Consider the following 24248-nt stretch of genomic DNA (forward strand, 5'->3'; position numbering starts at 1 on the left):
GCGCAGTGGTGCAGTCTCAGCTCACTGCAGCCTCTGCCTCCCGGATCCAAGTGATTCTCCTGCCTCAGCCTCCTGAGTGGCTGGGACTACAGACGTGTGCCACCACGCCCAGCTAATTTTTTGTATTTTTAGTAGAGATGGGGTTTCACCGTGTTAGCCAGGATAATCTCAATCTCCTGACCTCGTGATCTGCCCACTTTGGCCTCCCAAAGTGCTGGGATTACAGGCGTGAGCCACTGTGCCTGGCCAAGAATCATATAGGTCTGCCAAGTGTTGCACCTAATTTTGGGGAGCATTGATTAGGAGTGATACCTTGGAGGGGATATCTTGATATGGTCTAGACAACTGAACCCTCAAATCTTTGTTGATTGGATGGGGCATGGTGGCTCAGGCCTGTAACTCTTACACTTCGGGAGGCCGAGGCAGGCAGATTGCTTGAGGCCAGGGGTTCAAGACCAGCCTGGCCAAGGTAGTAAGATCCCATCTCTTCCAAAAAAAGGTTAAAAGAAAAAAAAAATTACCTGGCGTCGTGGTAGTATACACCTGTCATCCCAGATGCTTGGGAGGCTGAGGTGGATCACTTGAGCTTAGGAGGTGGAGGTTATGGTGAGCCATGATCACACCACTGCACTCCAGCCTGGGCAACAGAGCAAGACGCTGTCTCAACAAAACAAAACAAAACCAACTTTGTTGATTTAGCTGGCTCTTGAATCTCCCATCCTGTACTTTGTAGCCTGTAAAGGTATCCAAACTATTTACTGTTTCCTGTTCATGGGATCTAATATGCAAAATATTATCAATGTGATGGAGTGTTGCAAAGTTTTGTGTAATATCAAAACCTCTGAAGACTCTATTTTGATGGAAAACAGGAGAATTGATATAAGTTATGATAGTCCCCCGTAATTCTCCAAAGTCCATGTGACTTCTGCACAATCCTGAGTGATGTGTTACCTAGGTCTGGTGATTTGATGAGAGGCTGTGAATCTCTCCTGTGGTGACTCTTATCAGGTTTTTGGCCATTAGACTTGAGATTTCTTGTTACATAGATCAAGCAATATTCCAAGACTCACATTGGCAAACTATGGCTAGTCTTCAACGTGTTTTTGTAAATTATAATTGGAACAGAACAACCATATTCATTTGTTTACATATTTTCTGAGGCTTCTTTCATACTACAAGGGCAGAGTTGAGTATTTGTAACAGAGACTGTGGCTCACAAAGTATAACATTTATTATATGTCACATTACAACAAGATTTATTAATCCCTGTTGTAGTAGGGTGCTTATCGGTTTCATCCTAGGGACGAAATGTGATCAGTTTGCTAACATCAATGATCTCTGCAGGCCAAAGCATTCCAATTATTGGTACATTCAGTGTGCCCTTGACATTCGATGTAGCCTCGTTGTCTTGGATAGTTAAGTGCTACCCACTTGATTTTTGGCACTCAAGGTTGTCATCATCCCCATTGAAACAAGGAACTCATCTCAGTGATTGTATCTCCTGTAGTCCTAACAAATGTGTAAAAGAGAATAAACAGAACTTTTCAAGAATGGAGGTACTCCCTTCAGTTACCTATTTCTGAATGGCTTTGTGAAGAGGGTGTCTTCTGGGCCCTCAATGTAGGTTGAAGAAGGGAAGCTGTGCAGATCACATGTGATAAATCCAGTGCAACCTTCCTATGTGTCCAGGATTCCTTCCTTTGTGTTAGCCAGGGAAGCTCTTACATATTAACCCTGTTAGCTAGGTCATGAGTACAAGTTTCAGTCATCTAACCAGTTTAGCTATTAGAATCATGCTGTGGTCCATTAGCTAATATGTAAAATTCAAAATGTCTAGTAAGTACCTGTATTAGGCTATTCTCACATTGCTATAAAGAAATACATGAGACTGGGTAATTTATAAAGAAGTTCCCAGCCGCCCAACTGTCTGGGAAGTAAAGAGCGCCTCTACCTAGCCGCTGCCCCGTCTGGCAAGTGATGAGTGCCTCTGCCCGTTGCCCCACTGTCTGGAAAGTGAGGAGCCTCTCCGTCCGGCTGTTCACCGTCTGGGAAGTGAGGAGCGCCTCTGCCCAGCCGCCGCCCTGTCTGGGAAGTGAGGAGCGCCTCTGCCTGGCCGCCACCCAGTCTAGGAAGTGAGGAGTGACTCTGCCTGGTCACTGCACCATCTAGGAAGTGAGGAGTGCCTCTGCCTGGCTGCCCCGCCATCTGGGAAGCGAGGAGCACTTCTGCCCGGCCACCCCACTGTCTGGGAAGTGAGGAGCGCCTCTGTCGAGCTACTGTGCAACCCTCTAAGTGTGAAGTGGTAGCCTTGTGTGTGATCTTTCTGCCCTCCCCAAGTTTGCATTTTCAACATTAAAGTTTATTTTTTTAATTAAAAGTTTTAAATTGGAGAATGAAAAAGAAAGTTTAATTGGCTCACAGTTCTGCAGGCTGTACAGGAAGCATAGTGACTTCTCCATCTGGGGAGGCCTCTGGAAGGTTTCAGTCATGGCAGAGAGTGAAGCAGAAGTAGGTACATCTTATATGGCAGGAGCCAGGAGCAAGGGAGAATGATGGGAGGTGCTGTACACTTTTAAATGGCCAGTTCATGAGGACAGTATGAAAGGAGATGGTGCTAAACCATTCATGAGAAATCTGCCCCCATGATCCTGTCATCTCTCACCAGACCTCACCTCCAGCACTGGGGACTGCCGTTCGACATTAGATTTGGTGGGGACACAGATCCAAACCGTATCAGTGTTCCATATCAATGAATTTGGGCCTATCTAATGTTACATTTTAACCTTCTTGATCTAATACCCTTAGAATCCGTCCCGTATATGTTCCCTTATTTTCTTGTGATACGTTATCAGAGTTGGAATTTTTTTGTTGTGTGAGCTTTTTTCTCATGCATTATGTTGTATATCTTTGCCCCTGGATTTTGGACTAGTTAAGACTCTAGTGATAAAAATAAGTGATTATGGTGTGGGTCTTGAGGAGAATATATATTACCTTCCAAGGTATCTGGACCAAATGAGATTGTCACAAATTTCAAGCAGAAGGCTTTCTCCTCAGAAACCAAAAGGCAAGCTATATCCTTGATAAGGGAGGCTCAAAGTGTCTTAGTCTCTTTTTTGTTGCTATGATATAATACCTGAGTAATTTATAAAGAAAAGAGATTTCTTTGGCTCAGGATTCTAGTGACTGGAAAGTCCAAGAGCATGGCCCCAGCATCTCCCCTGCTTCTGATGAGGCTCACATGCTGCAGCAAAACATGGTGGAGAGGCAGAAGAGGAAGCAGGCTTGTGCAAAAGGGACCAAACACAAACAGCAGGCTTGCTTTGTAACAGTTAGCTCCTGTGGGCACTAATCCAGTTCTGTGTGAGCTAAAATTCACTTCTGCCTGACAGCATTAATCAGTTTATGTAGGCTCTACCCCCACGACCCAAACATCTCATTAGGCCCCTTCTCCCAGTGCTGTGATATTGAGGACCAAGCCTCAATAGGAGTTGTGATGGGGACAGACCACATCCAAATCATAACAGGGGTTTAAGATCATGTCTTTCATCTGGATCCAACCAGATGTCTTCATTCCAGGTTCCATATTGTCATTCTTCCCTGAATACGTTATACATTTTAAAAAATTCATATTTTCTTGATGCCTTAGCATTCTAACAAGCAGGCTGTGAACTCCCTGCTCAAGTGACAAGATGTACCAGTATGATAAGGTACTTATGCTATAAGTTCTTCTGTTGGCCCTCCCCTGACTATGACCTAGTAACATTCAAATGCACCAATGCAATCTAATGCCTTTTGCTTTAGTACTATACCTCAAGCCCCAGTAAAGGCAATTGCCCTCAAGGGAGGCTTCTCTCTTAGCTCCCTACCTGCTTGTCAGAGCCTCCTGCTTTGGTCCTCCTCCAGCATGGCCCCCTGCATGGCATGGCATGCCTCTCTAGGATCTATGAGTGTAATAAATCCTTTAATTTCATGAGCCTCTCCAAGTGTAATTGCAAGAGTGTGTTGGAGGGATCCTGAAAGATCCCACAAAAGTGACTTAGTGCCCCATTTACAACACAGTTGGCGAAAAGTGTGAGATCACTTTGAACTGGGGTGGAAAGTCTCTTGTAAGTGCCCTTTGACCTTTCGTGGCTTGCTGATTGTATAAGTAAAACGCTTATTACTCTAGAAATGCTTGTTCCTTAGTGCTGAGAAGAACTAGCGCTCAGATAAAGAATTTTCTCAGCAAGGAAATTTTGCTTTCTGCAGAAAGGGTGCTCCTCACAGACGAAACAATGGTGAGAGGACACACAAACGAAGGAGGGAAGCAATTTTTATCCCTTATGGAGCTTTTCCCTGCTACTGTGTCCTGTCTTTATTGGCTGGAGCTGGACTGTACAATCTAAGCTAAACCTGACTGGCTAATAATGTAAAACTTTCCTAAAGGTAAAGGCAAGGGAGAACAAAGGAAAAGAGGAAGTTGCTTATGAAAAGACTTAGAGAAGTAATAACATTTCCAAATAAGGAAGGGGCATAAGCTCTGAGTTGGGACATGCCTGAGCATGTCTAGAACAAATATATTGGTTAAAGTACAAGGACATAGAATGTACTCATTCCCTTATATCTAACGGCTACATAGGATAGGGCCTAACAAAGAGTTATTAGCACAAAGAAAGGAGGCGTGAAGGAAGTTAATCTTTAAAAGAAACTGTTATTTCTTTTTTGTTTTTTGAGACAGAGTCTCACTCTTGTTGCCCAGGCTAGAGTACGGTGGCATGATCTCGGCTCACTGCAACCTCCACCTCCTGGGTTCAAGTGATTCTCCTGCCTCAGTCTCCCAAGTATCTGGGATTACAGGCGCCTGCCACCACACTTGGCTCATTTTTGTGTATTTACTAGAGACGGGGTTTTGCCATATTGACCAGGCTGGTTTAGAACTCCTGACCTCAGGTTGTAGCAGGACGAGCCGCAGACAAAACCCCTCAGACAGCGAGTTTTGGAAGGAAGGGCTTTATTCAGCTGGGAGCATCGGCAAGCTACCATCTTAAAATCCGAGCTCCCTCAGTGCACAATTTCTATCCCTTTTAAGGGCTCACAACACTAAAGATTTCATATGAAAGGGTCGTGATTGATTGAGCAATCTAGCGGGTACGTGACAGGGGCTTCATGCACTGGTAGTCAGAGTGAAACAAAACAGAGCAGGGAGTTTCACAGTGTTCTTCCACACAGTGTCTGTAATCTATAGATAACATCGGTTGCTAAGTCATGAGTTGATTTTTAACTACTAGGTTCAGGCCAGGCAGGCCCAAGCCTGGTTTTGGGTCTGGTTTTGGATCTGGTGTCTGGTGCTGGGCTGCCTGCCTTTGGTTTCACTTCCTTGTTTCTTCTTAAAACAGGTACTGAGTATAAAACAATATAAAACGATATGAGAGGGTCTCGCTCTTCCCTCAAGGTGATCCACCTGCCTCAGCCTCCGAAAGTGCTGGGATTACAGGCATGAGCCACGGCACCCTGCCTAAAAGAAAATATTATTTCTAACACTTATGATTTATTCTTTAACAAGAAGGGAAACTTTGAAGAGGAACTTTACTTTCCACTCGGTACCATTTGGGAAGGCTGCCTGTCTTGTTGAAGTTTATGTGTATTGCTGTGCCATGCTTTGTGTTGTCCCTTCCAAGTGTTGGCCTGGAGTCTTTGTCATGAAGTTTGGAGCCTGTGCTAGTACCAGTAATGCACCCCAGGATACTGCTTACCAACCATGATCCCAGGAAGAGGGGTGATTATACTGTTATTCTCCAGGATCTGGAGTCATTTGTTCATGTGAATTGGGCATTTCTTAGCGCACATACAAGTGACTGATTTGAAGAAGGGACCCTGGCAATAGAATTGCGCTCCTCTTTTGTATATTTGCACCAACTACACCTTGCTAAGTGCCTCCTATGTTGCGATGCTATTCTGGTTTAGTGCTGATGCTCCCTGCCCCTGCCAGCTCCATGGGTTATGGCAGATGCCTTTCATGGAGAATGGTAGCTCAATGTTTTTTAAAAAAATGAATGGAAGGAGTACTTGATCCCTCTCCCCCTAAGATACTTGAGCATGTTTCTCAACTTATTTGAGGTTACAAATCTTTTGGGGCTGGGCTTGGTGGCTCATGCCTGTAATCCCAGTACTTTGGGAGATCGAGGCGGGCGGATCACTTGAGGCCAGGAGTTCAAGACCAGTGTGGCCAACATGGCGAAACCCTGTCTCTACAAAAATACAAAAATTAGCTGGGTGTGGTAGTGCACGCCTGTCATCCCAGCTACTAGGGAGACTGAGGCATGAGAATTGCTTGAACCTGGGAGGTGGAGGTTGCAGTGAGCTGAGATCACACTATTGCCCTCTAGCCTAGGTGACAGAGTGAGACTTTGTCTCAAAAAAAAGAAAAAATCTTTTGGTTAATGTTCTTCAGCACCTTTTTTTTTTTCTTTTTTTTGAGATGTAGTCTTGCTCTGTCGTCCAGGCTGGAGTGCAGTGGTGTGGTCTCATTCTTTTTCTGCATCTGTTGACAAGATCATATGATTCTTATACTTAATTCTGTTAATGTGGTACTAACCACATTGATTTGCATATGTTGAACCATCCATGCATTCCAGGGGTAAATCCTACTTGATCATTATGAATGATAATTTTAATGTACTGTTGAATTCAGCTTGCTAGTATTTTGTTGAGGATTTTTGCATCTGTATACATTCGAGATATTGGCCTGTAAGTTTCTTTGTAGCATCCTTCTTCAGTTTTTTGGACTATTTTCAGAAGGATTGGTTTAGATATTCTTAGATGTCTTATGTAATTCAACCACGAAGCAGTCAAGTCCTTTTGGTGTGTGTTTGATGGGAGGTTTTTAGTTAGTGATTCGGTCTCCTTCTTCATTATTGGTCTGTTCAGATTTTCTCCTTTTTAGTATTTAGTGTTTGGTAGGTTGTGTGTGTCTAGAAATTTGTACATCTCTGCTAGGTTATCCAGTTTGTTGGCATGTAATTGTTCCAAGTAGTCTCACAATCTCGTATTTCTGTAGTTAACAGTTGTAATGTTTCCTCTCTCATATCTGATTTTGAGTGTTCTTTTTTAATTTCTTTTTTTTTTTTTTTTTTGAGACGGAGTTCCACTGTGTCAGCCCAGGCTGGAGTGTAGTGGCGCTGACCACCGTAAAGCTCCTCGGGCCTCCTGGGTTCACGCCATTCTCGCCTCAGCCTCCCAGTAGCTGGGACTACAGGCTCGCCTGACCCGGCCTTGCTATTAGATATTTTTGTGAGACGGGTTCATGTTAGCCAGGATGGTCTCTCGATCTCTCCTGACCTCGATCCAATTCACCGGCCTCCCAAAGTTGATTGCTTGAGCCACCAAGGCCTCCGCCTTTAATTTTTTGAGAAAAAGAAGTGCAGTGCTGCTGCAATCATGGCTCGCTGCAGCCTTGACCTCCTGGTCTCAAGTGATCCTCCCACCTCAGCCTCCTGAGTAGCTAGGACTATAGATTTGTGCTACCATGCCTACTCCTGGCTGGCTGGCTTACTTGCTTTTCTTTCTTCTTTTCTTCACTCATCTGTTTATTTTATCACTTGTTCTAGGGTACATGTGCACAACATGCAGGTTTGTTACATGTGTATACGTGTGCCATGTTGGTTTGCTGCACCATTAACTCGTCATTTACATTAGGTATTTCTCCTAATGCTATCCCTCCCCCATCCTCCCACCCCACAACAGGCTCCAGTGTGTGATGTTCCTCACCCTGTGTCCAAGTGTTCTCATTGTTCAATTCTCACCTATGAGTGAGAACATGAGGTGTTTGGTTTTCTGTCCTTGTGATAGTTTGCTGAGAATGATGGTTTCCAGCTGCATCCTTGTCCCTACAAAGGACATGAACTCATCCTTTTTTGTGGCTGCATAGTATTCCATGGTGTATATGTGCCACGTTTTCTTAATCCAGTCTATCATTGATGGACATTTGGGTTGGTTCCAAGTCTTTGCTATTGTGAATAGTGCCGCAATAAACATACGTGTGCATGTGTGTTCATAGCATCATGATTTATAATCCTTTGGGTATATACCCAATAATGGGATGGCTGGGTCAAATGGTTTTTATAGTTCTAGATCCTTGAGGAATCGCCACACTGTCTTCCACAATGGTTGAACTAGTTTACAGTCCCACCAACAGTGTAGAAGTGTTCCTATTTCTCCACATCCTCTCCAGCACCTGTTGTTTCCTGACTTTTTAATGATTGCCGTTCTAACTGGTGTAAGATGGTATCTCATTGTGGTTTTAATTTGCATTTCTCTGATGACCAGTGATGATGAGCATTTTTTTCATGTGTCTGTTGGCTGCATAAATGTCTTCTTTTGAAAAGTGTGTGTTCATATCCTTTGCCCACTTTTTGATGGAGTTGTTTGATTTTTTTTCTTGTAAATTTGTTTAAGTTCTTTGTAGATTCTGGATATTAGCCCTTTGTAAGATGGGTAGATTGCAAAACTTTTCTCCCCTTCTGTAGGTTGCCTGTTCACTCTGATGGTAGTTTCTTTTGCTGTGCAGAAGCTCTTTAGTTTGATTAGATCCCATTTGTCTATTTTGGCTTTTGTTGCCATTGCTTTTGGTGTTTTAGTCATGAAGTCCTTGCCCATGCCTGTGTCCTGAATGGTATTGCCTAAGTTTTCTTCTAGGGTTTTTATGGTTTTAGGTCTAACATTTAAGTCTTTAATCCATCCTGAATTAATTTTTGTATAAGGTGTAGGGAAGGGATCCAGTTTCAGCTTTCTACATATGGCTAGCAGATTTTCCCAGCACCATTTATTAGGTGCTGGGATAGGGAATCGTTTCCCCATTTCTTGTTTTTGTCAGGTTTGTCAAAGATCAGGCGGTTGTAGATGGGTGGTGTTATTTCTGAGGCCCTTTTTTTTTTTTTTTTTTTTTTTTGAGATAAGCTCTGGCTGTATTGCTCAGGTGGAGTGCAGTGGCATGATCTCGGCTCACTGCAGCCTCTCTCTCCTGGGCTCAAGCTATCCTTCTACCTCAGCCTCCTGAATAGCTGGGACTACAGGCATGCACTACCACACCCAACTAATTTTTGTATTTTTTGTAGAGAGGATTTTACTGTGTTGCCTAGGCTGGTCTCGGACTCCTGAGCTCAAGCAGTCTGCCCATCTTGGCCTCCCAAAATGCTGAGATTACAGGTGTGAGCCACCATGTCCAGCCCCAGCTATTTTTTAGAACATTTTTTGTATAGATAAGGACCTTGCTATGTTGCTCAGACTGGCCTTGAACTCCTGGGCTCAAGTGATCCTTTTACCTCAGCCTCCCAAAGTGCTGCGATTGCAGGTGTGAACCACTGTCCCCAGCCTTTTTTTTTTCTCTTCATTCCTTAGTCTACCTAAAGGTTTGTTCATCTTTTCAGAAAACTTTTCAGTTCCTTTATTTTTTGTGTTGTTTTTCTAGTTTCATTTATTTCAGTTCTGGTCTTTATTATTGCCTTCCTTCTACTAACTTTGAGCTTAGTTCTTGTTGTTCCTCTAAGTCCTCAAGGTACAGTGTTAGGGTGTTTACTTGTGATTTTCTTTTTTCATATAGGCATTTATTGCTATTAATTGCCCTCTTAAATCCTTTGCTTGTTCAGGTGTGTGTTACTTCATTTCCACTTATTTGTGAATTTTCTAATTTTCTTCCTATTATTGATTTCTATTTCCATACAGCTGTAGTCAGAAAAGATGTTTGATATGGTTTTAACCTTCTTAAATTTGTTAAGACTTGCTTTGTTGTTGTTTTGTGGCCTAACATATGATCTATCTTGGATGATGTTCTGTATGCACTTGAGAAGAATGTATTTTGCTGCTGTTGGATGGAATGTTCTGTGTATGTTGTTAGATTGTTTTGGTCTAAAGTGTAGTTCTAGTCTAATGTTTCTTCATTGATTTTCTGTCTAAATGGTCTGTTCATTGTTGAAAGTAAGAGTATTAAAGTCCCCCATTATTTTATTGCAATCTATCTCTGTCTTCAGATCTATTATTAATTTGCTTTATATATTTATGTACTCTGTTGTTGTTGGCATATGTAGTCATCCTTTGGAATCTATGGGGGATTTGTTTCAGGATAATCCCCCTTCCTGTAACCCCTCCCCCACCTATGGATACCAAAATTTAGGCGTGTTCAAGTCTCTTATAAAATGATGTTGTATTTGTTTGAAAATCATGTGCATCCTCTCATATACTTTAAAACATCTTTAGATTACTGTAATACTTAAAGTAAATGCTATGTAAATAGTTGTTTTGCTGTATTATTTGGGGAATAATGAGAAGGGAAAATATCTGCACATGCATAATACAGTTGGACCCATGCATTTTTTTTTTCCTGGATATTTTCAATCCATAGCAGGTTGAATCTACCCTAATAAGTGGAGATGTGGTACCCATGAATTCAGATGGCCAGTTGTATATTTATAACTATTTTTACTGATGAGTAGATCCCTTTATTATCATATAACGACCTTTGTGTCCTGTTACGGTTTTTGACTTAAAGTTTACTTTGTCTGATATAAGTAATACTTAACCTAGCTGTCTTTTGGTTTCTGTCTGCATGGAGTGTTTTTTTCCCCCGTCCTTTTGTTTCTAATTTATGTATGTCCTTAAGGGTGAAGTGAGTCCCTTGTAAACAACATATCATTTGTGTCTTTGTTTGTTTTTTTAATCCACTTGGCCATTCTGTCTTTGAATTGGACAATTTAGTATGTGTGCATTCAGGGTAATCGTTGTAGGTAAGTACCTACCTTGGAAAAAAAAAAGCCCAGGCTGGAGTACAGTTGTGTGATCTTGGCTCACTGCAACTGTTGCCTGCCGGGTTCAAGCGATTCTCCTGCCTCGTTCAAGCGATTCTCATGCCTCAGCCTCCTGAGTAGCTGGGATTACAAGTGCCTGCCATCATGCCTGGCTGATTTTTGTATTTTTAGTAGAGACAAGGTTTCACCATGCTGACCATGGCTAGTCTTGAACTTCTGGCCTCAAGTGATCCGCCTGCCTCCACCTCCCAAAGTGCTGGGATTAGTAGCAACAGCCACTGCACCTGGCTCATTAAATTTTCTGGTTGTTTTTTTATATTCTTTGTTTCTTTGTTTGTCTGTTTTTATGATTAATAATTTTCTCTACTGGTGTACTTTTGATTCTTTAATTTTTTTTATCTTGTGTGTCTGCTATACATTTTTGCTTTGTGCTTACCGTAAGACTTACATGAAACATCTTATAGCAGGATATTTTAAGCTGATAACTGTGATCACATAAAATAACTATACTTTAACTCAACCTCTCCTCATTTTATTTTTTTGATATCATAATTTACATTTTTTATATTGTATATCCCTTAACAAATTATTTTAGCTCTTACTGTTCCTAATACTTTTATCTCTTAACCTTCATAGTAAGGATATAATTCTCTTATAAACCACCATTACAGTGTTTGAGTATTCTGAATTTAACTAGGTGCTTATTTTTACCTCAGTTTTGCGCTTTGTTTTCTTGTTACTAATTAGCGTCCTTTTTTTATGCTTGAGAACTCCCTTTAGCATTTTTTGTTAGGTCTGGTGTTGATGAACTGCCTCTGCTTTTGTTTTTCTTTGAAAATCTTCATCTCTTTTCATTCCTGAAGGACAGCTTCGCTGGGTATGGTATTCCTCGTGAGCAGTTTTTTTGTTTGTTTGTTTTTCCTGACAGCAGTTTATATATGTCATCCTCTTCTCTCCTGGCCTGTAAGGTCTTTGGTGACAGGTCTGCTCATAACCTTATTGGAACTCCTTCATATGTGATTTGCATCTTTTTTCATGTTTTCATGTTGCTTTCAAGATCCTCACTTTGCTTTTCAGTTTTGACTGTTTGAGTATATCTTAGAGTAGCCTTGTTTGGATTGAATGTGATTGGAGATGTTTGCCCTTCCTGAGTATGGATATTTATATATTTTCCTCAGTGTGGAAACATTGTTGTTGTTGTTTCTTTAAGTATGTGTTCTCTTTGTTTCTTTCTTATCTTCTTGCACTCCTGTAAATCAAAAATTTGCTTTTGATGATGCCCCTTGAATCCTGTAATTTTTCTTCATTTTTGTTTTTTCTCCTTTGTGTATTTCTAAATAGTCTGTTTTCAAGTTCAAATAATTTTTTCTTTTCCTTCTCTACTATTGATGACCTCAACTGCATTTTTCATTTGATTTGTAAGAACCATAAAGGAAGGAAGGAATAAAAATACAAGCAGAAGTTTTAGGAAAAAGAGAACTCACAAATAATAAGAAGAGATGATTTTCTGAGAAGACCCATCAATTAGTCAATGTAGGGCAGAGTCTGATTTTCCATTGCTGCTCTGCATGTTTTTTGCCCTCTTGCAGGAGCAGTGGGTAGAGCTCAGAACTCTAACTTCAGTGTTTCTACTTGGAACCCTGTTGAAGCAACCAGAGTTGGAAATGAGTTCTGACTTGTTTGTAAAACCATGACATTCTGGTTCTAATTCTTTATATTCAAAAGTAGAATAGCACATTTTAAGCAAGCCAGATATCAATTCCCAGAGTCCTTTATATGGTGGTCGTTATAGGGGAGTAACAACCACCACAGAGGATTACACTTAGGGACAAACTTGACTGCATTCAAGTCCTGGTTCACCACTTCCTAAGTAGATGATATTAGAAGAGTCATTTGTGTTTTCTGAATTTAGATTTTTTTCAGCAGTAAATAGGGATATTGTTCAGATAAGTGAGCATATATATACACGTATATGTATATGCACATATATGTGTATATATATGTAATGTCTAACATATAACAGACCCTAGTAAATGGCAGTTGGTGTTATTAATACTCATTTTATACAGTACATATACCATTTCTAGTGGGTTTCACACATATCACCAGCAGTAAAGATTTAATATAAGGTATTTAATGACATAAGTAATGCTTGTTGATTAATGATTGATGTCTACATGAGTTCAGATACTCTATAATAAAGAGGAATAGATTGCCAGTTAGCCACTTAGATTTATAAGCTACCCTGACATGTCCTTGGAATTACAAAAAAGCATGTCCAGACATATTTCACTGCCAGCCTCACAGGATAGAAGCCATGGATTTGTCCTATGGTTTTTCCAAAAATCTGCTTTAGGTACCCATATTAGTCTGTTCTCGCTGCTGTGAAAAAATACATAAGACTGGATAATTATAAAGAAAAGAGGTTTAATTGACTCACAGTTCCACATGGCTGGGGAGGCCTCAGGAAACTTACATCAATGGCAGAAGGCACCTCTTCACTGAGTGGCAGGAGAGAGAATGGGTGCAAGCCGGGGAAATGCCAGATACTTATAAAACCATCAAATTGGCTGGGTGTGGTGGCTCACATCTGTAATCCCAGCACTTTGAGAGGCTGAGGCGGGTGGATCATGAGGTCAGGAGTTTGGAACCAGCCTGACCAACATGGTGTGAAACCCTGTATCTACTAAAAATACAAAAGTTAGTCAGGTGTGGTGGCAGGCGCCTGTAATCCCAGCTACTCAGGAGGCTGAGGCAGGAGAATTGCTTGAACCTGGGAGGCGGAGGTTGCAGTGAGCTGAGATCACGCCATTGCACTCCAGCCTGGGTGACAGAGCAAGACTCCATTTCAAAACAAAAAACAAAAAACAAAAAAAAATCCACCATTAGATCTTGTGAGACTCGTTCATTATCATGAAAATAGCATGGGGGAAGCTGCCCCCATGATTCAGTTACCTCCACCTGGTTCTGCCCTTGACATGTGGGGATTATTATAATTCAAGATGAGATTTGGGTGGGGACACAGAGCCACTCCCATATCAGTACCCCATACAGAATATAGAGTCCAGTGCTCTAGGCCTTAATATTCACGCTAGTAGTTCCTTTCTGAGGTGTTGAAGTGGGCCAGAGAAGGCTATTGTGTGAGTTAGCCCCCTTATGTGTGTGCTTTGAGAAGAGGTGCTGCATAATCTCATTTGTGAGTTATATCACCATGGGCACAAAAAGACATTTCTCGTCTTAAGTTTCTTTATCTGGCCGGGCGCAGTGGCTCACGCCTATAATCCCAGCACTTTGGGAGGCCAAAGTGGGCGGATCACGAGGTCAGGAGATCGAGACCATCCTGGGTAACACGGTGAAACCCTGTCTCTACTAAAACTACAAAAAATTAGCCAGTTTTGGCGGCAGGCACCTGTAGTCCCAGCTACTTGGGAGGCTGAGGCAGGAGAATGGCGTGAACCCAGGAGTTTGCAGTGAGCCAAGATCATGCCACTGCACTCCAGCCTGGATGACAAGAGCGAGACCCTGTCTCCAAAAAAAAAAAAAAAAAGTTTATTTACCTGTACAATGAGGATATTATACTTTTACTTACGGACAGCTTGGCTCACAATTCCTTTTTCTTGCTCTAGGTGAGACAGAACTGCAGTGGCATTTTATGAATGTAGTGTATATTTGTGTGAGTTTATATGAATTATAAGAGAATTTAGAACCAGGATGGAATAACTTCCATGCATGTGAATGTTGGAACTGTGATTATGTCTGGTTCTTACGCCTTCTTTCTCTTCCAGGAGGTCTTCTTTATAGGAACCCAATCTGCCTTCATGAAGAAAAGACAGAGGCAGAAAGGAAGATGGCTTACTTCTTGACAAATTGTTATCAGGTATGCAGAAAGTGTATACTTTCACAAAATGACATATGTGCATCACCAGGTAAACGCATTTCCTTCTAGGCAGATGTGTCTCCAGAGCTTCTTTAAGTAAATAAAGACTCACTCAAGCACTGAGTCACTTGTTGAATTTCCCCAGGGAGTGGAGGTTCTCATACTGGTAATCCTTTTCAAGGTAATCCTTGAAAAACATTTCAGCATTTCAGTAATTGTTAATTAATTTCGTCCCTTATGGTGCCAGATATATGTTTCTTATTTTGCTGAGTGGTCTGGCAGATGGAAAGGAAGATGAAAGCATCCTTTACTCAAAGGCTAATCCTGGCCAGGTGCAGTGGCTCATACCTGTAATCTCAGCACTTTGGGAGGCTGAGAAGTGGCATTATCGCTTGATCTTAGGAATTTGAGACCAGCCTGGGCACATAGTGAGACATCGTCTCTACAAAATAAATAAATAAATAGCCAGGCATGGTGGTGCATGGCTATAGTCCTAGCTACTTACTGAGCCCAGTAAGTCAAGGCTGCAGTGAGCTATGATCACACCACTGCACTCCAGCCTGTGTGACAGAGCAAGACCCTGCTTCCAAAAAAAAAAAGGCTAATCATTCATCACTGTTTATCAAGTATATGATGCAGTGTACTTTGGGGTATCTTTTAGTAGAGGGAAATAAGATGAGAAAGCACTCACAGTCTGCTCGTGATGAGAAGTTCATGTTTGAGATGTGCCATTAAAGCCATACAACTGGAATTGATAAGTAGTGAATGAGCAAGGATAGAGAGAGGAATACCTGAGATTCACCTGGAATTATTAAGCTTTGGGTAGATAATGAGAGACCTCACAACTCTTTACAGGCATTGGGGTCTGTTAACTGATTCTTCAGTGAACATTGGTTCATCTGTTACTGCACTCCATGTTACAAACATGATCTGTTACTTGGCTGAAGTCAGCATGTATGTGATGGTTTAGGACTTGCTGATCTTTGAGGATACGGCTGTGGACTTCACCCAGGAGGAGTGGACTTTACTGGACCCAGTTCAGAGAAACTTATACAGAGATGTGATGCTGGAGAATTATGAGAACGTGGCCAAAGTAGGTAAGACTGCCATCATTTTATGTAGCCTCTTAGGGAAGAGATATACATTGAGTACTTGCCGTGTTCCAGAATTGGTTTGTTCAACACTGAATTCACCAGAGACATTGTCCCTGCCATAATAAGTCTTAATTACTGTGGTCGTTTTCAAAGTGTGGTCCGGTTTCAAGAGCATCACTGTTACTCCCTTAGAAATGTACAGTCTTAGTCTCTGCCTTTGACCTACTGAATCAGAAACTCTTCACTTGGATTGTCATCTGTGTTTTAACTATCCTTCCACATCAATTTGACACACTATAATATTAAGAATCACTGGTGTAGTTTTATTCTCCAAGTATACAAGGATTTCTTTGTTTCACTTTATTTGTTTTTTTTCTTCATTCAGGAGTTTGACAACATACCTTATTTCTGTGACTGAAAGGTTATTGCTTTGTAAATGCGTACATAAGCATGGATTTGCATTTCAGAGGTTAGAGATAGCCAATTTTTGGGACACAGAAAGAAGAGATATTTTCAGTTTTAGTCCATTTGAAATAATTTCACTGCTTTCTCTAAGAACTATAGTTCTATAATGTAAGGTTTATCATCTCTTGCATGAGCCTCTTCCATTAATTTTTTTTTTGAGATGGAATTTTGCTCTTGTTGCTCAGGATGGAATGCAGTGGCATTATCTCGACTCACTGCAACCTCTGCCTCCCAGGTTCAAGCGATTCTCCTGCCTCAGCCCCCCAAGTAGCTGGGATTATAGGCACACACCATCACACCCAGCTAATTTTTGTATTTTTGGTAGAGACGGGGGTTTCACCATCTTAGGCTGGTCTCGAACTCCTGACCTCAGGTAATACACCCACTTCAGCCTCCCAAAGTGCTGGGATTACAGGCATGAGCCACTGTGCCTGGCCTGCCTTCCATTAATGTATCATTTCTTCTTGTAAAGGATTTCAGCTCCTTAAACCCAGTGTGATCTCTTGGTTGGAAGAAGAAGAGTTGAGGACCTTGCAGCAAGGAGTTCTCCAAGGTGAGTATTTGTGAAGAATAACCTTGGTCAGTGAGAAGTTCAGTACGGTTGGAAGCTGTGTTAGTCTGTTCTTGTGTTGCAAGAAAGAAATACCTGAGACTAGGTAATTTATAAAGAAAATAGGTTTATTTTGGCTCATGATTCTGCAGGCTTTACAGAAAGCATGGTTCTGACATCTGCTTCAGGTGAGAGCCTCAGAAACCTTACAATCATGGCAGAAGGCAAAGGAGGAGCCCACAAATTACATGATGAGAAAGGGGGTAAAAGAGAAGTTGGGGGTGGTGTCACAGTCTTTTAAACCAGCGGTCCCCAACTTTTTTGGCAGCAGGGACCAGTTTCTTGGAAGACAATTTTTCCACAGACCGGGTGGCAGGGAGATGGTTTCAGGATGATTCAGGTGCATTACATTTATTGTGCACTTTATTTCTACTATTATTACACTGTAATAAATAAAGAAATAATTATACAACTCACCATAATGTAGAATCAATGGGAACCCTGAGGTTGTTTTCCTGTAACCAGATGGTCCCATTTGGGGATCTGGGGGTGATGGGAGACAGCAACAGATCATCAGGCATTAGATTCTCAAAAGGAGCACGCAAGCTAAATCCCTCGCATGCACAGTTCATGATAGAGTTTGCTTTTCTATGAGAATCTAATGCTGCTGCTGATCTGACAAGAAGTGGAGCTCAGGAGGCAATTGGGATGGAGAGCAGCTATAAATACAAATGAAACTTCACTTGCTCCCCTGCCACTCATCTCCTGTGGTGTGGCCTGGGTCTGGTCCATGGCCCCGGAGTTGGAGACTCCTGTTTTAAACTACCAGGTCTCACATGAGCTCAGAACAAGAACTCACTTATTACTCCGAGGATGTCGCTAAGCCATTCATGAAGGATCTGCCCCCATGATCCAAGCATCTCCCACCAGGCCCCACCTCCAGTATTTGGTGTTACATTTCCATATGAGATTTGGAGGGAACTAACATCCAAACCATCAGAAACATAATGAGGGAACTTCTCAAGATGCACCTTCTCTCACAAGATTAAGGCCATTTATCTCAGAAGTTAGAAAATATTCAATTTCTGATACTCTTTAAATTTCCGTCTGTTCCAACTTTGTATGATCTTATGAAACTATATATTTTGTTTTTCAAGTTCTTTGCTTTGAACTATGGCCTTGGCCCAGATCTTTCCTACTGTTCTGATAACATTTTCTGTTTGACATTAGTTTTAAATTTAAATGAGTCAATTTGTAGCAAATTAGCTAAAATTTTGACCCTTTATTCTTATTGCCAAATTTTTGACATGGTCTAAATGTTTAAATTTAACTTTCTTTTTTTTCTTATTATTTTAAAAACAAATATGAATGAGGGCCATAATTTTTAACTCTTTCATTTTACCTTTTTTTTTTTAAACCCTCAGTTTATGTTTTTGTTTAATTTCAGACTGGGCAATGAAACATCAAACCAGTGTTTCAGCACTGCAGCAGGATTTTTGGAAAATACAAATTTCTAATGGGATACAAACGGTAATGTTAAGAAAGGGTATTTCTTATTTTTCACACTCAGAATATTGATACTTCCAATGTATGTAGAAAATAAGCATAAAAGATAATTGAGAGAAATAGCATTCACTCAAGAGGGAGCAGTGTCTCTGGAGAGATATTCTGATAATGATGAATTTGGGGAGATCCAAAGTTAGTGTGAAAGTTGTATCCTTCTAAAATTGGAGTAATGATACCAACAAAGACTCATTTTCTTGTAGGTAGACCTGTCTCTCTTGTTCCTTAAAGCAAATACAGACCCTAGTTGAATTTTCCCCAGAAAGTCATACCTGTCATATTGGTGAGGAATTACCCTGAAAATTATCTCAGTATTTTTGTAGTTATGAATTAATGTTCATTTTCCTGGTGCCAACCATGTATTTATTTTTCTGGGTGCCAGGACAGATGGCAAGGGGTTTGAAAGTGTTCTGTTCTTAAGGAATTTTTCCATGTCATCATTTATCAAGTATTTGTCATGTGCTCAGGAGTATATTGCAGTACAGAGGAATCAAATGAGAAAAGCTCCCAGTCTAGTTGTGGTTGACAAGTTTACGTCTAACAGGTTCTGTTACAGCCATGTTATTGGAGGAAATTGACAGTGAGTGAATGTGGATAGAAGAGATCCTAGGGCCATTGAACCTTGGGGTGTAGATAGTGGGACCATTCGGTACCCTGTACAGGGATTGGGTCCTCTTTCTTCATTCTTCAGCCAACATTGGTGGAAATGTTACTTGGCTCAAATCAACATGTGTCTGATGGTTTAGGACCTGGTAACCTTTGACAGTGTGGCTGTGGAATTCACCCAGGAAGAGTGGACTTTACTGGACCCAACTCAGAGAAACCTGTATAGTGATGTGATGCTGGAAAACTATAAGAACCTGTCCTCAGTAGGTAAGCCTGGCATCATCCCTTGTAGCCTCTTCTGGAACAAGATACAAATTATGTACTTACTGTGCTCTAGGATTAGTGATGTCAAATCTGAATACAGTGGGATATATACACATTGAAAAAAAATTTTTTTCATGAATAAAATAGGAAATAACAGTTCCTGTACTAGTGGGTTTTAATCTTGTATAGTAGTTTGCATCGGTAGCATCACCATCACTCTCTTAGATATGTGTACACACTCAGACTCCACCTTTGATGTACTAAATCAGAAAGTCTGCTGTTGGGGCAGTCTTTCAGACTGTTTTCAGATGAGTAATTCACTCTAAAGTTCAGAACTACTGGTATGGGAGTTTTCCCAGGAGAATCAAGATCTCTCTTTGAGCTTCCATTAGTTTCTATTTTAATAAAGGTTTTAGTGGTTTTTAAAATTTGTATTTAATATTTGCCATTTAGAAAGAAAAAGTGCAGCTGATTGCTAGTGCTCATTTCTTGGGGCTAACAGGAAATGGGTTAAGCTTGAATGTGAATTTCAGGGGTCAGAGATAACCAGTGTCTTCAGAGAACACAAAGATGGGATGTATGCAATTTAAGTGCTTTTCACTGTTTTAATTAGAAACGTAGGCCCTGTTTCATGGAAAAGTTTGCCATTTCTTGCATGAGCCTCTTCCATTGGTGTATCTTTCCCTGTATACAGGTTACCAGCTCTTCAAACCCAGTCTGATCTCTTGGCTGGAGGAAGAGGAAGAGTTGAGCACATTGCCAAGAGTTCTCCAAGGTGAGTGTTTGTGAAGAACAGCCCTGGTCCATGAGAAGTTCTCAGTATGTTTGGAAGCATAATGAAGTTTTAAAAGATGCTCTTTGAATCAGAAGGCTGAGTCCACTGGACTTGAATGTTTTGGGGTATCTTAACGTTTCATCCTCCATTGCTTTGCCTCTATCCAGACTTCTCTGTTATCTAACAAATGACCTTCTTTATGTTTATGGTTTAATGCTTTTGTTCTAATTTTTCCTACTTTTCCTTCCCTGATAGTACTGTTTCTGTTCACCATTGTGTTTAATTTTCATAGAATAAGTTGTTTTAAAAACTACTAAAACTTGGCCAGGCGCGGTGGCTCAAGCCTGTAATCCCAGCACTTTGGGAGGCCGAGACGGGCGGATCACGAGGTCAGGAGATCGAGACCATCGTGGCTAACACGGTGAAACCCCGTCTCTATTAAGAAATACAAAAAAATCTAGCCGGGCGAGGTGGCGGGCGCCTGTAGTCCCAGCTACTCGGGAGGCTGAGGCCGGAGAATGGCGTGAACCCGGGAGGCGGAGCTTGCAGTGAGCTGAGATCCAGCCACTGCACTCCAGCCTGGGCGACAGAGCCAGACTCTGTCTCAAAAAAAAAAAAAAAACTACTAAAACTTGACCCCATATGATTGCCAAATTTTAGACATATATAAATTGCTCAAATCTATCTGCTTTTTATTTAACCTACCATTTCATGTGTAAACTCTAATATATATTTTTCTCTTTTATTTCAGAATGGAAAATGTGCCTGAAAACCAAGGGGCCAGCCCTTTGGCAAGATAATTTTTGTTTAAAAATATCAAATGGGATACAATTGGTAAGATTAACAAAATAAGTTTATTTTTCACATTCAGAGAAGATTGACATTGCATTGTAGAAATCAGCAGAAATGGCCAGGCACGGTGGCTCATGCTTCTAATCCCAGCACTTTGGGAGGCCAAGGCAGTTGGATCACAAGGTCAGGAGTTTGAGACCAGCCTGGCCAATATGGTGAAACCCTATCTCTACTAAAAATACAAAAATTAGCTGGGCGTAGTGGTGTGTGCCTGTAGTCCCAGCTACTCAGGAGGCTGAGGCAGAAGAATCACTTGAACCCAGGAGGTGGAGGTTGTAGTGAGCCGAGATCGCGCCACTGCACACTCAGGCCTGGGCAACAGAGTGAGACCCCATCTCAAAAAAAAAAAAACAAAAAACAACAACAACAAAGAAATGAGCAGAATGATAGATATTTTAGAGACGGCATTCACCCAATTCACCCGTGGGAGAAATATCTGGAGAGAGATCCCATACCTAGTGTGAAGGTTGGTACTTAAGACTTCCCATGAATGTTCATTGTGACATGTATAACTAGACATTTAAGTTTTTAAAATAACTTCATGAAAGGCTATACGAATCTTTCCAAGATTAGAGCAGATGGCATAGGATTTTTACAGTAGGGTTCCATTATTGAAGTTGAAGGAAATCCAAAGGGTAGGAATTATATGCATGTTATAAAAGTGGCAAAATAATAATTATCATGTTTCTTAGATGAGTAGTATCTATTAATAAGTCTGCTGAAATGCTTCCTTTATTGTTCATTCCTGTGTTAACAGGCAAGAAACCAAAATGGAGAGGAACTCTATGACTGTAATCAATGTGGAGATGTCCTCTGTAAACATTCATGCCTTAAGACCAACGTGAGTACTCACAATAGAGAGAACACGTCTGAATATATTCAGTATGCAAAAGACCTCCTTTCTCTGTACAATAAAACTTCTACCATAAGGAAAGTTTCTGTGTTCAGTAAGCGTGGAAAATCTTTCAGCCTGATTTTAAATGTTCAGGTCCAGAGAAAGTGTATACAAGACAAATCCTTTGAATGCATTGACTATGGGAAAGCCTTTGTTCATCAGTCACACCTTGAAGCACACAGGAAAACTCAGAGTGGAGAAAAACTCTATGAATGGAAGCAATGTGGGGAAGCATTTACTCACTCCACAAGCCATGCTGTAAATGTTGAAACACACATTATTAAAAACTCCTATGAATGTAAGGAATGTGGAAAAGATTTTAGATATCCTACCCACCTTAATAATCACGTGCAAACCCACATTGGGATAAAACCTTATAAATGTAAGCACTGTGGCAAAACCTTCACTGTGCCATCAGGCTTTCTTGAACATGTACGAACTCACACTGGAGAGAAGCCCTATGGGTGTAAGGAATGTGGTAAAGCCTTTGGTACATCTGCAGGCCTTATTGAACATATAAGATGTCACGCCAGAGAGAAAACCTTTAAATGTGAACACTGTGGAAAGGCCTTTATTTCTCACCCATCTCTTTTTGGACATTTGAGAGTTCATAATGGAGAGAAGCCATATGAGCATAAGGAATATGGGAAGGCCTTTGGTACATCCTCAGGTGTTACTGAAGATAGAAGAAGTAACACAGGACAGAAACGCTTTGATTGTGACCAGTGTGGGAAAGTCTTTGTTTCTTTCTCATCTCTTTTTGCTCATTTGAGAACTCACGCTGGAGAGAAACCTTTTAAGTGTTACAAATGTGGGAAACCATTGACCTCTTCTGCCTATCTACGTATTCATATGCAAACTCACACAGAAGAGAGACTCTATCAGTGTAAGAAATGTGGGAAAACTTTCGCTAAGTGCTCATATCTTACCAAACATTTACGAACACATGCTGGAGAGAAACCCTATGAATGTATGAAATGTGGGAAAGCCTTCACTGAGCGCTCATACCTTACTAAACATTTACGAAGACACAGTGGAGAGAAGCCATATGAATGTAAGAAATGTGGAAAAGCCTTCACAGAACGCTCAGACCTTACTAAACATTTACGAAGAAGACACACTGGAGACAAGCCCTATGAATATAAGGAGTGTGGGAAAGCCTTTGTTGTCTCCTCCAGTCTAGTTGATCATTTAAGAACTCACACTGGATATAAACCCTATAAATGTAATGCATGTGAAAAAGCTTACAGTAGGTCTTGTGTACTAACTCAACACTTAAAAACTCATGCTGCAGAGAAGACCTCTGAATGTAACACATGTGGAAAATCCTTTCGAAATTCCTTGTGCTTTCATGATCGCTTAAGAACTCGCACTGAAATAAAACCCTATAAATGTAAGGACTGTGGGAAAGTCTTCACTTGTCATTCAGATCTTACTAATCATGTGCGAATTCACACTGGAGAGAAGCCCTATAAATGTAAGGAATGTGGGAAGGCCTTCCGAACATCCTCAGGACGTATTCAACATTTAAGAACTCATATGGGAGAGAAATCCTTTGAATGTGACCAGTGTGGGAAAGCCTTTGCTTCTTTCTCAGCTCGTATTGCACATTTGAAAATACACTAGAGAGAAGCCCTATGGATGTGAAGAATGTGGAAAAACCTTTGCTGTTTCCTCAAGCCTAACTGAACATGTAAAATTCACAGGAGAGAGTAACACTGTCAATGTAAGGAATGTGAGAAAGCCTAAACACTTGAATCTTTCTAGACGTGTACAACCTCACACTGTAGAGAAACCCTATAAATGTAAGGGGTGTGGGAAAACATAGTTCTTCTCTCTTTTTTTTTTTTTTTCCGATGAGTCTCGCTTTGTCACCCAGGCTGGAGTGCAGTGGTGTGATTCTTGGCTCACTGTAACCTCCGGGCCTCCTAAGTTCAAGCGATTCTCCTGCTTTAGCCTCCCGAGTAGCTGGGATTACAGGCATGCACCACCACACCTGACTAATTTTTTATATTTTTGGTAGAGACAGAATTTCACCATGTTTGCCAAGCTGGTCTAGAACTCCTGACCTCACGTTGGATCATGTGCTTCGGCCTCCCAAAATGCTGGGATTACAGGTGTGAGCCACTGCACCTGGCGTTCTCATCTTACTGAACATGTAAAAACACCATGGAGAGAAACCATTTTTTTTTGAGATGAAGTCTCGCAGCCCAGGCTGGAGTGAAGTGGCGTGATCTTGGCTCACCGCAACCTCTGCCTCCCGGGTTCAAGCCATTCTCCTGCCTCAGCCTCTCGAGTAGCTAGGATTATAGGCATACACCACTGCACCTGGCTGATTTTTTGTATTTTTAGTAGAGACGGGGTTTCAACATGTTGGCCAAGCTGGTCTTGAACTCCTGACCTCAGGTAATCTGCCCGCCTTGGCATATCAAAGTAGTAGAATTACAGGCGTGAGCCACTGTGCCTGCCAAGAAACCCATTTTATGTAAGGAATGAGGAAAATCCTTTTGGAAGTGCATGTTCCTTAAT

At 41.2% G+C, this 24248-nt stretch overlaps 1 protein-coding gene across 3 annotated transcripts in view; it reads left to right on the top strand.

Moving 5' to 3' along the window:
• Positions 1 to 23584, top strand: part of ZNF560 (zinc finger protein 560) — a 34838-nt gene extending 11254 nt beyond the window's left edge. For 2 of the 3 annotated variants that reach the window (XM_003914834.5, XM_031659956.1), the window contains 8 exons: positions 14564 to 14655; positions 15626 to 15752; positions 16687 to 16767; positions 18212 to 18294; positions 19074 to 19200; positions 19892 to 19972; positions 20724 to 20806; positions 21582 to 23582. In XM_003914834.5, the coding sequence (XP_003914883.2) occupies positions 14626 to 14655; positions 15626 to 15752; positions 16687 to 16767; positions 18212 to 18294; positions 19074 to 19200; positions 19892 to 19972; positions 20724 to 20806; positions 21582 to 23345 (2376 nt within the window). In that variant the 5' untranslated portion in view covers positions 14564 to 14625 and the 3' untranslated portion in view covers positions 23346 to 23582. Of the gene's footprint in view, positions 1 to 14563; positions 14656 to 15625; positions 15753 to 16686; positions 16768 to 18211; positions 18295 to 19073; positions 19201 to 19891; positions 19973 to 20723; positions 20807 to 21581 lie in introns of those variants that run through there. The other variant, XM_021930667.2, reaches the window with a different exon arrangement.
• The last annotated feature ends 664 nt before the right edge of the window (positions 23585 to 24248 follow it).

This window comes from Papio anubis, chromosome 20 (assembly GCF_008728515.1).
Source record: "Papio anubis isolate 15944 chromosome 20, Panubis1.0, whole genome shotgun sequence".
NCBI lineage: Eukaryota > Metazoa > Chordata > Mammalia > Primates > Cercopithecidae > Papio > Papio anubis.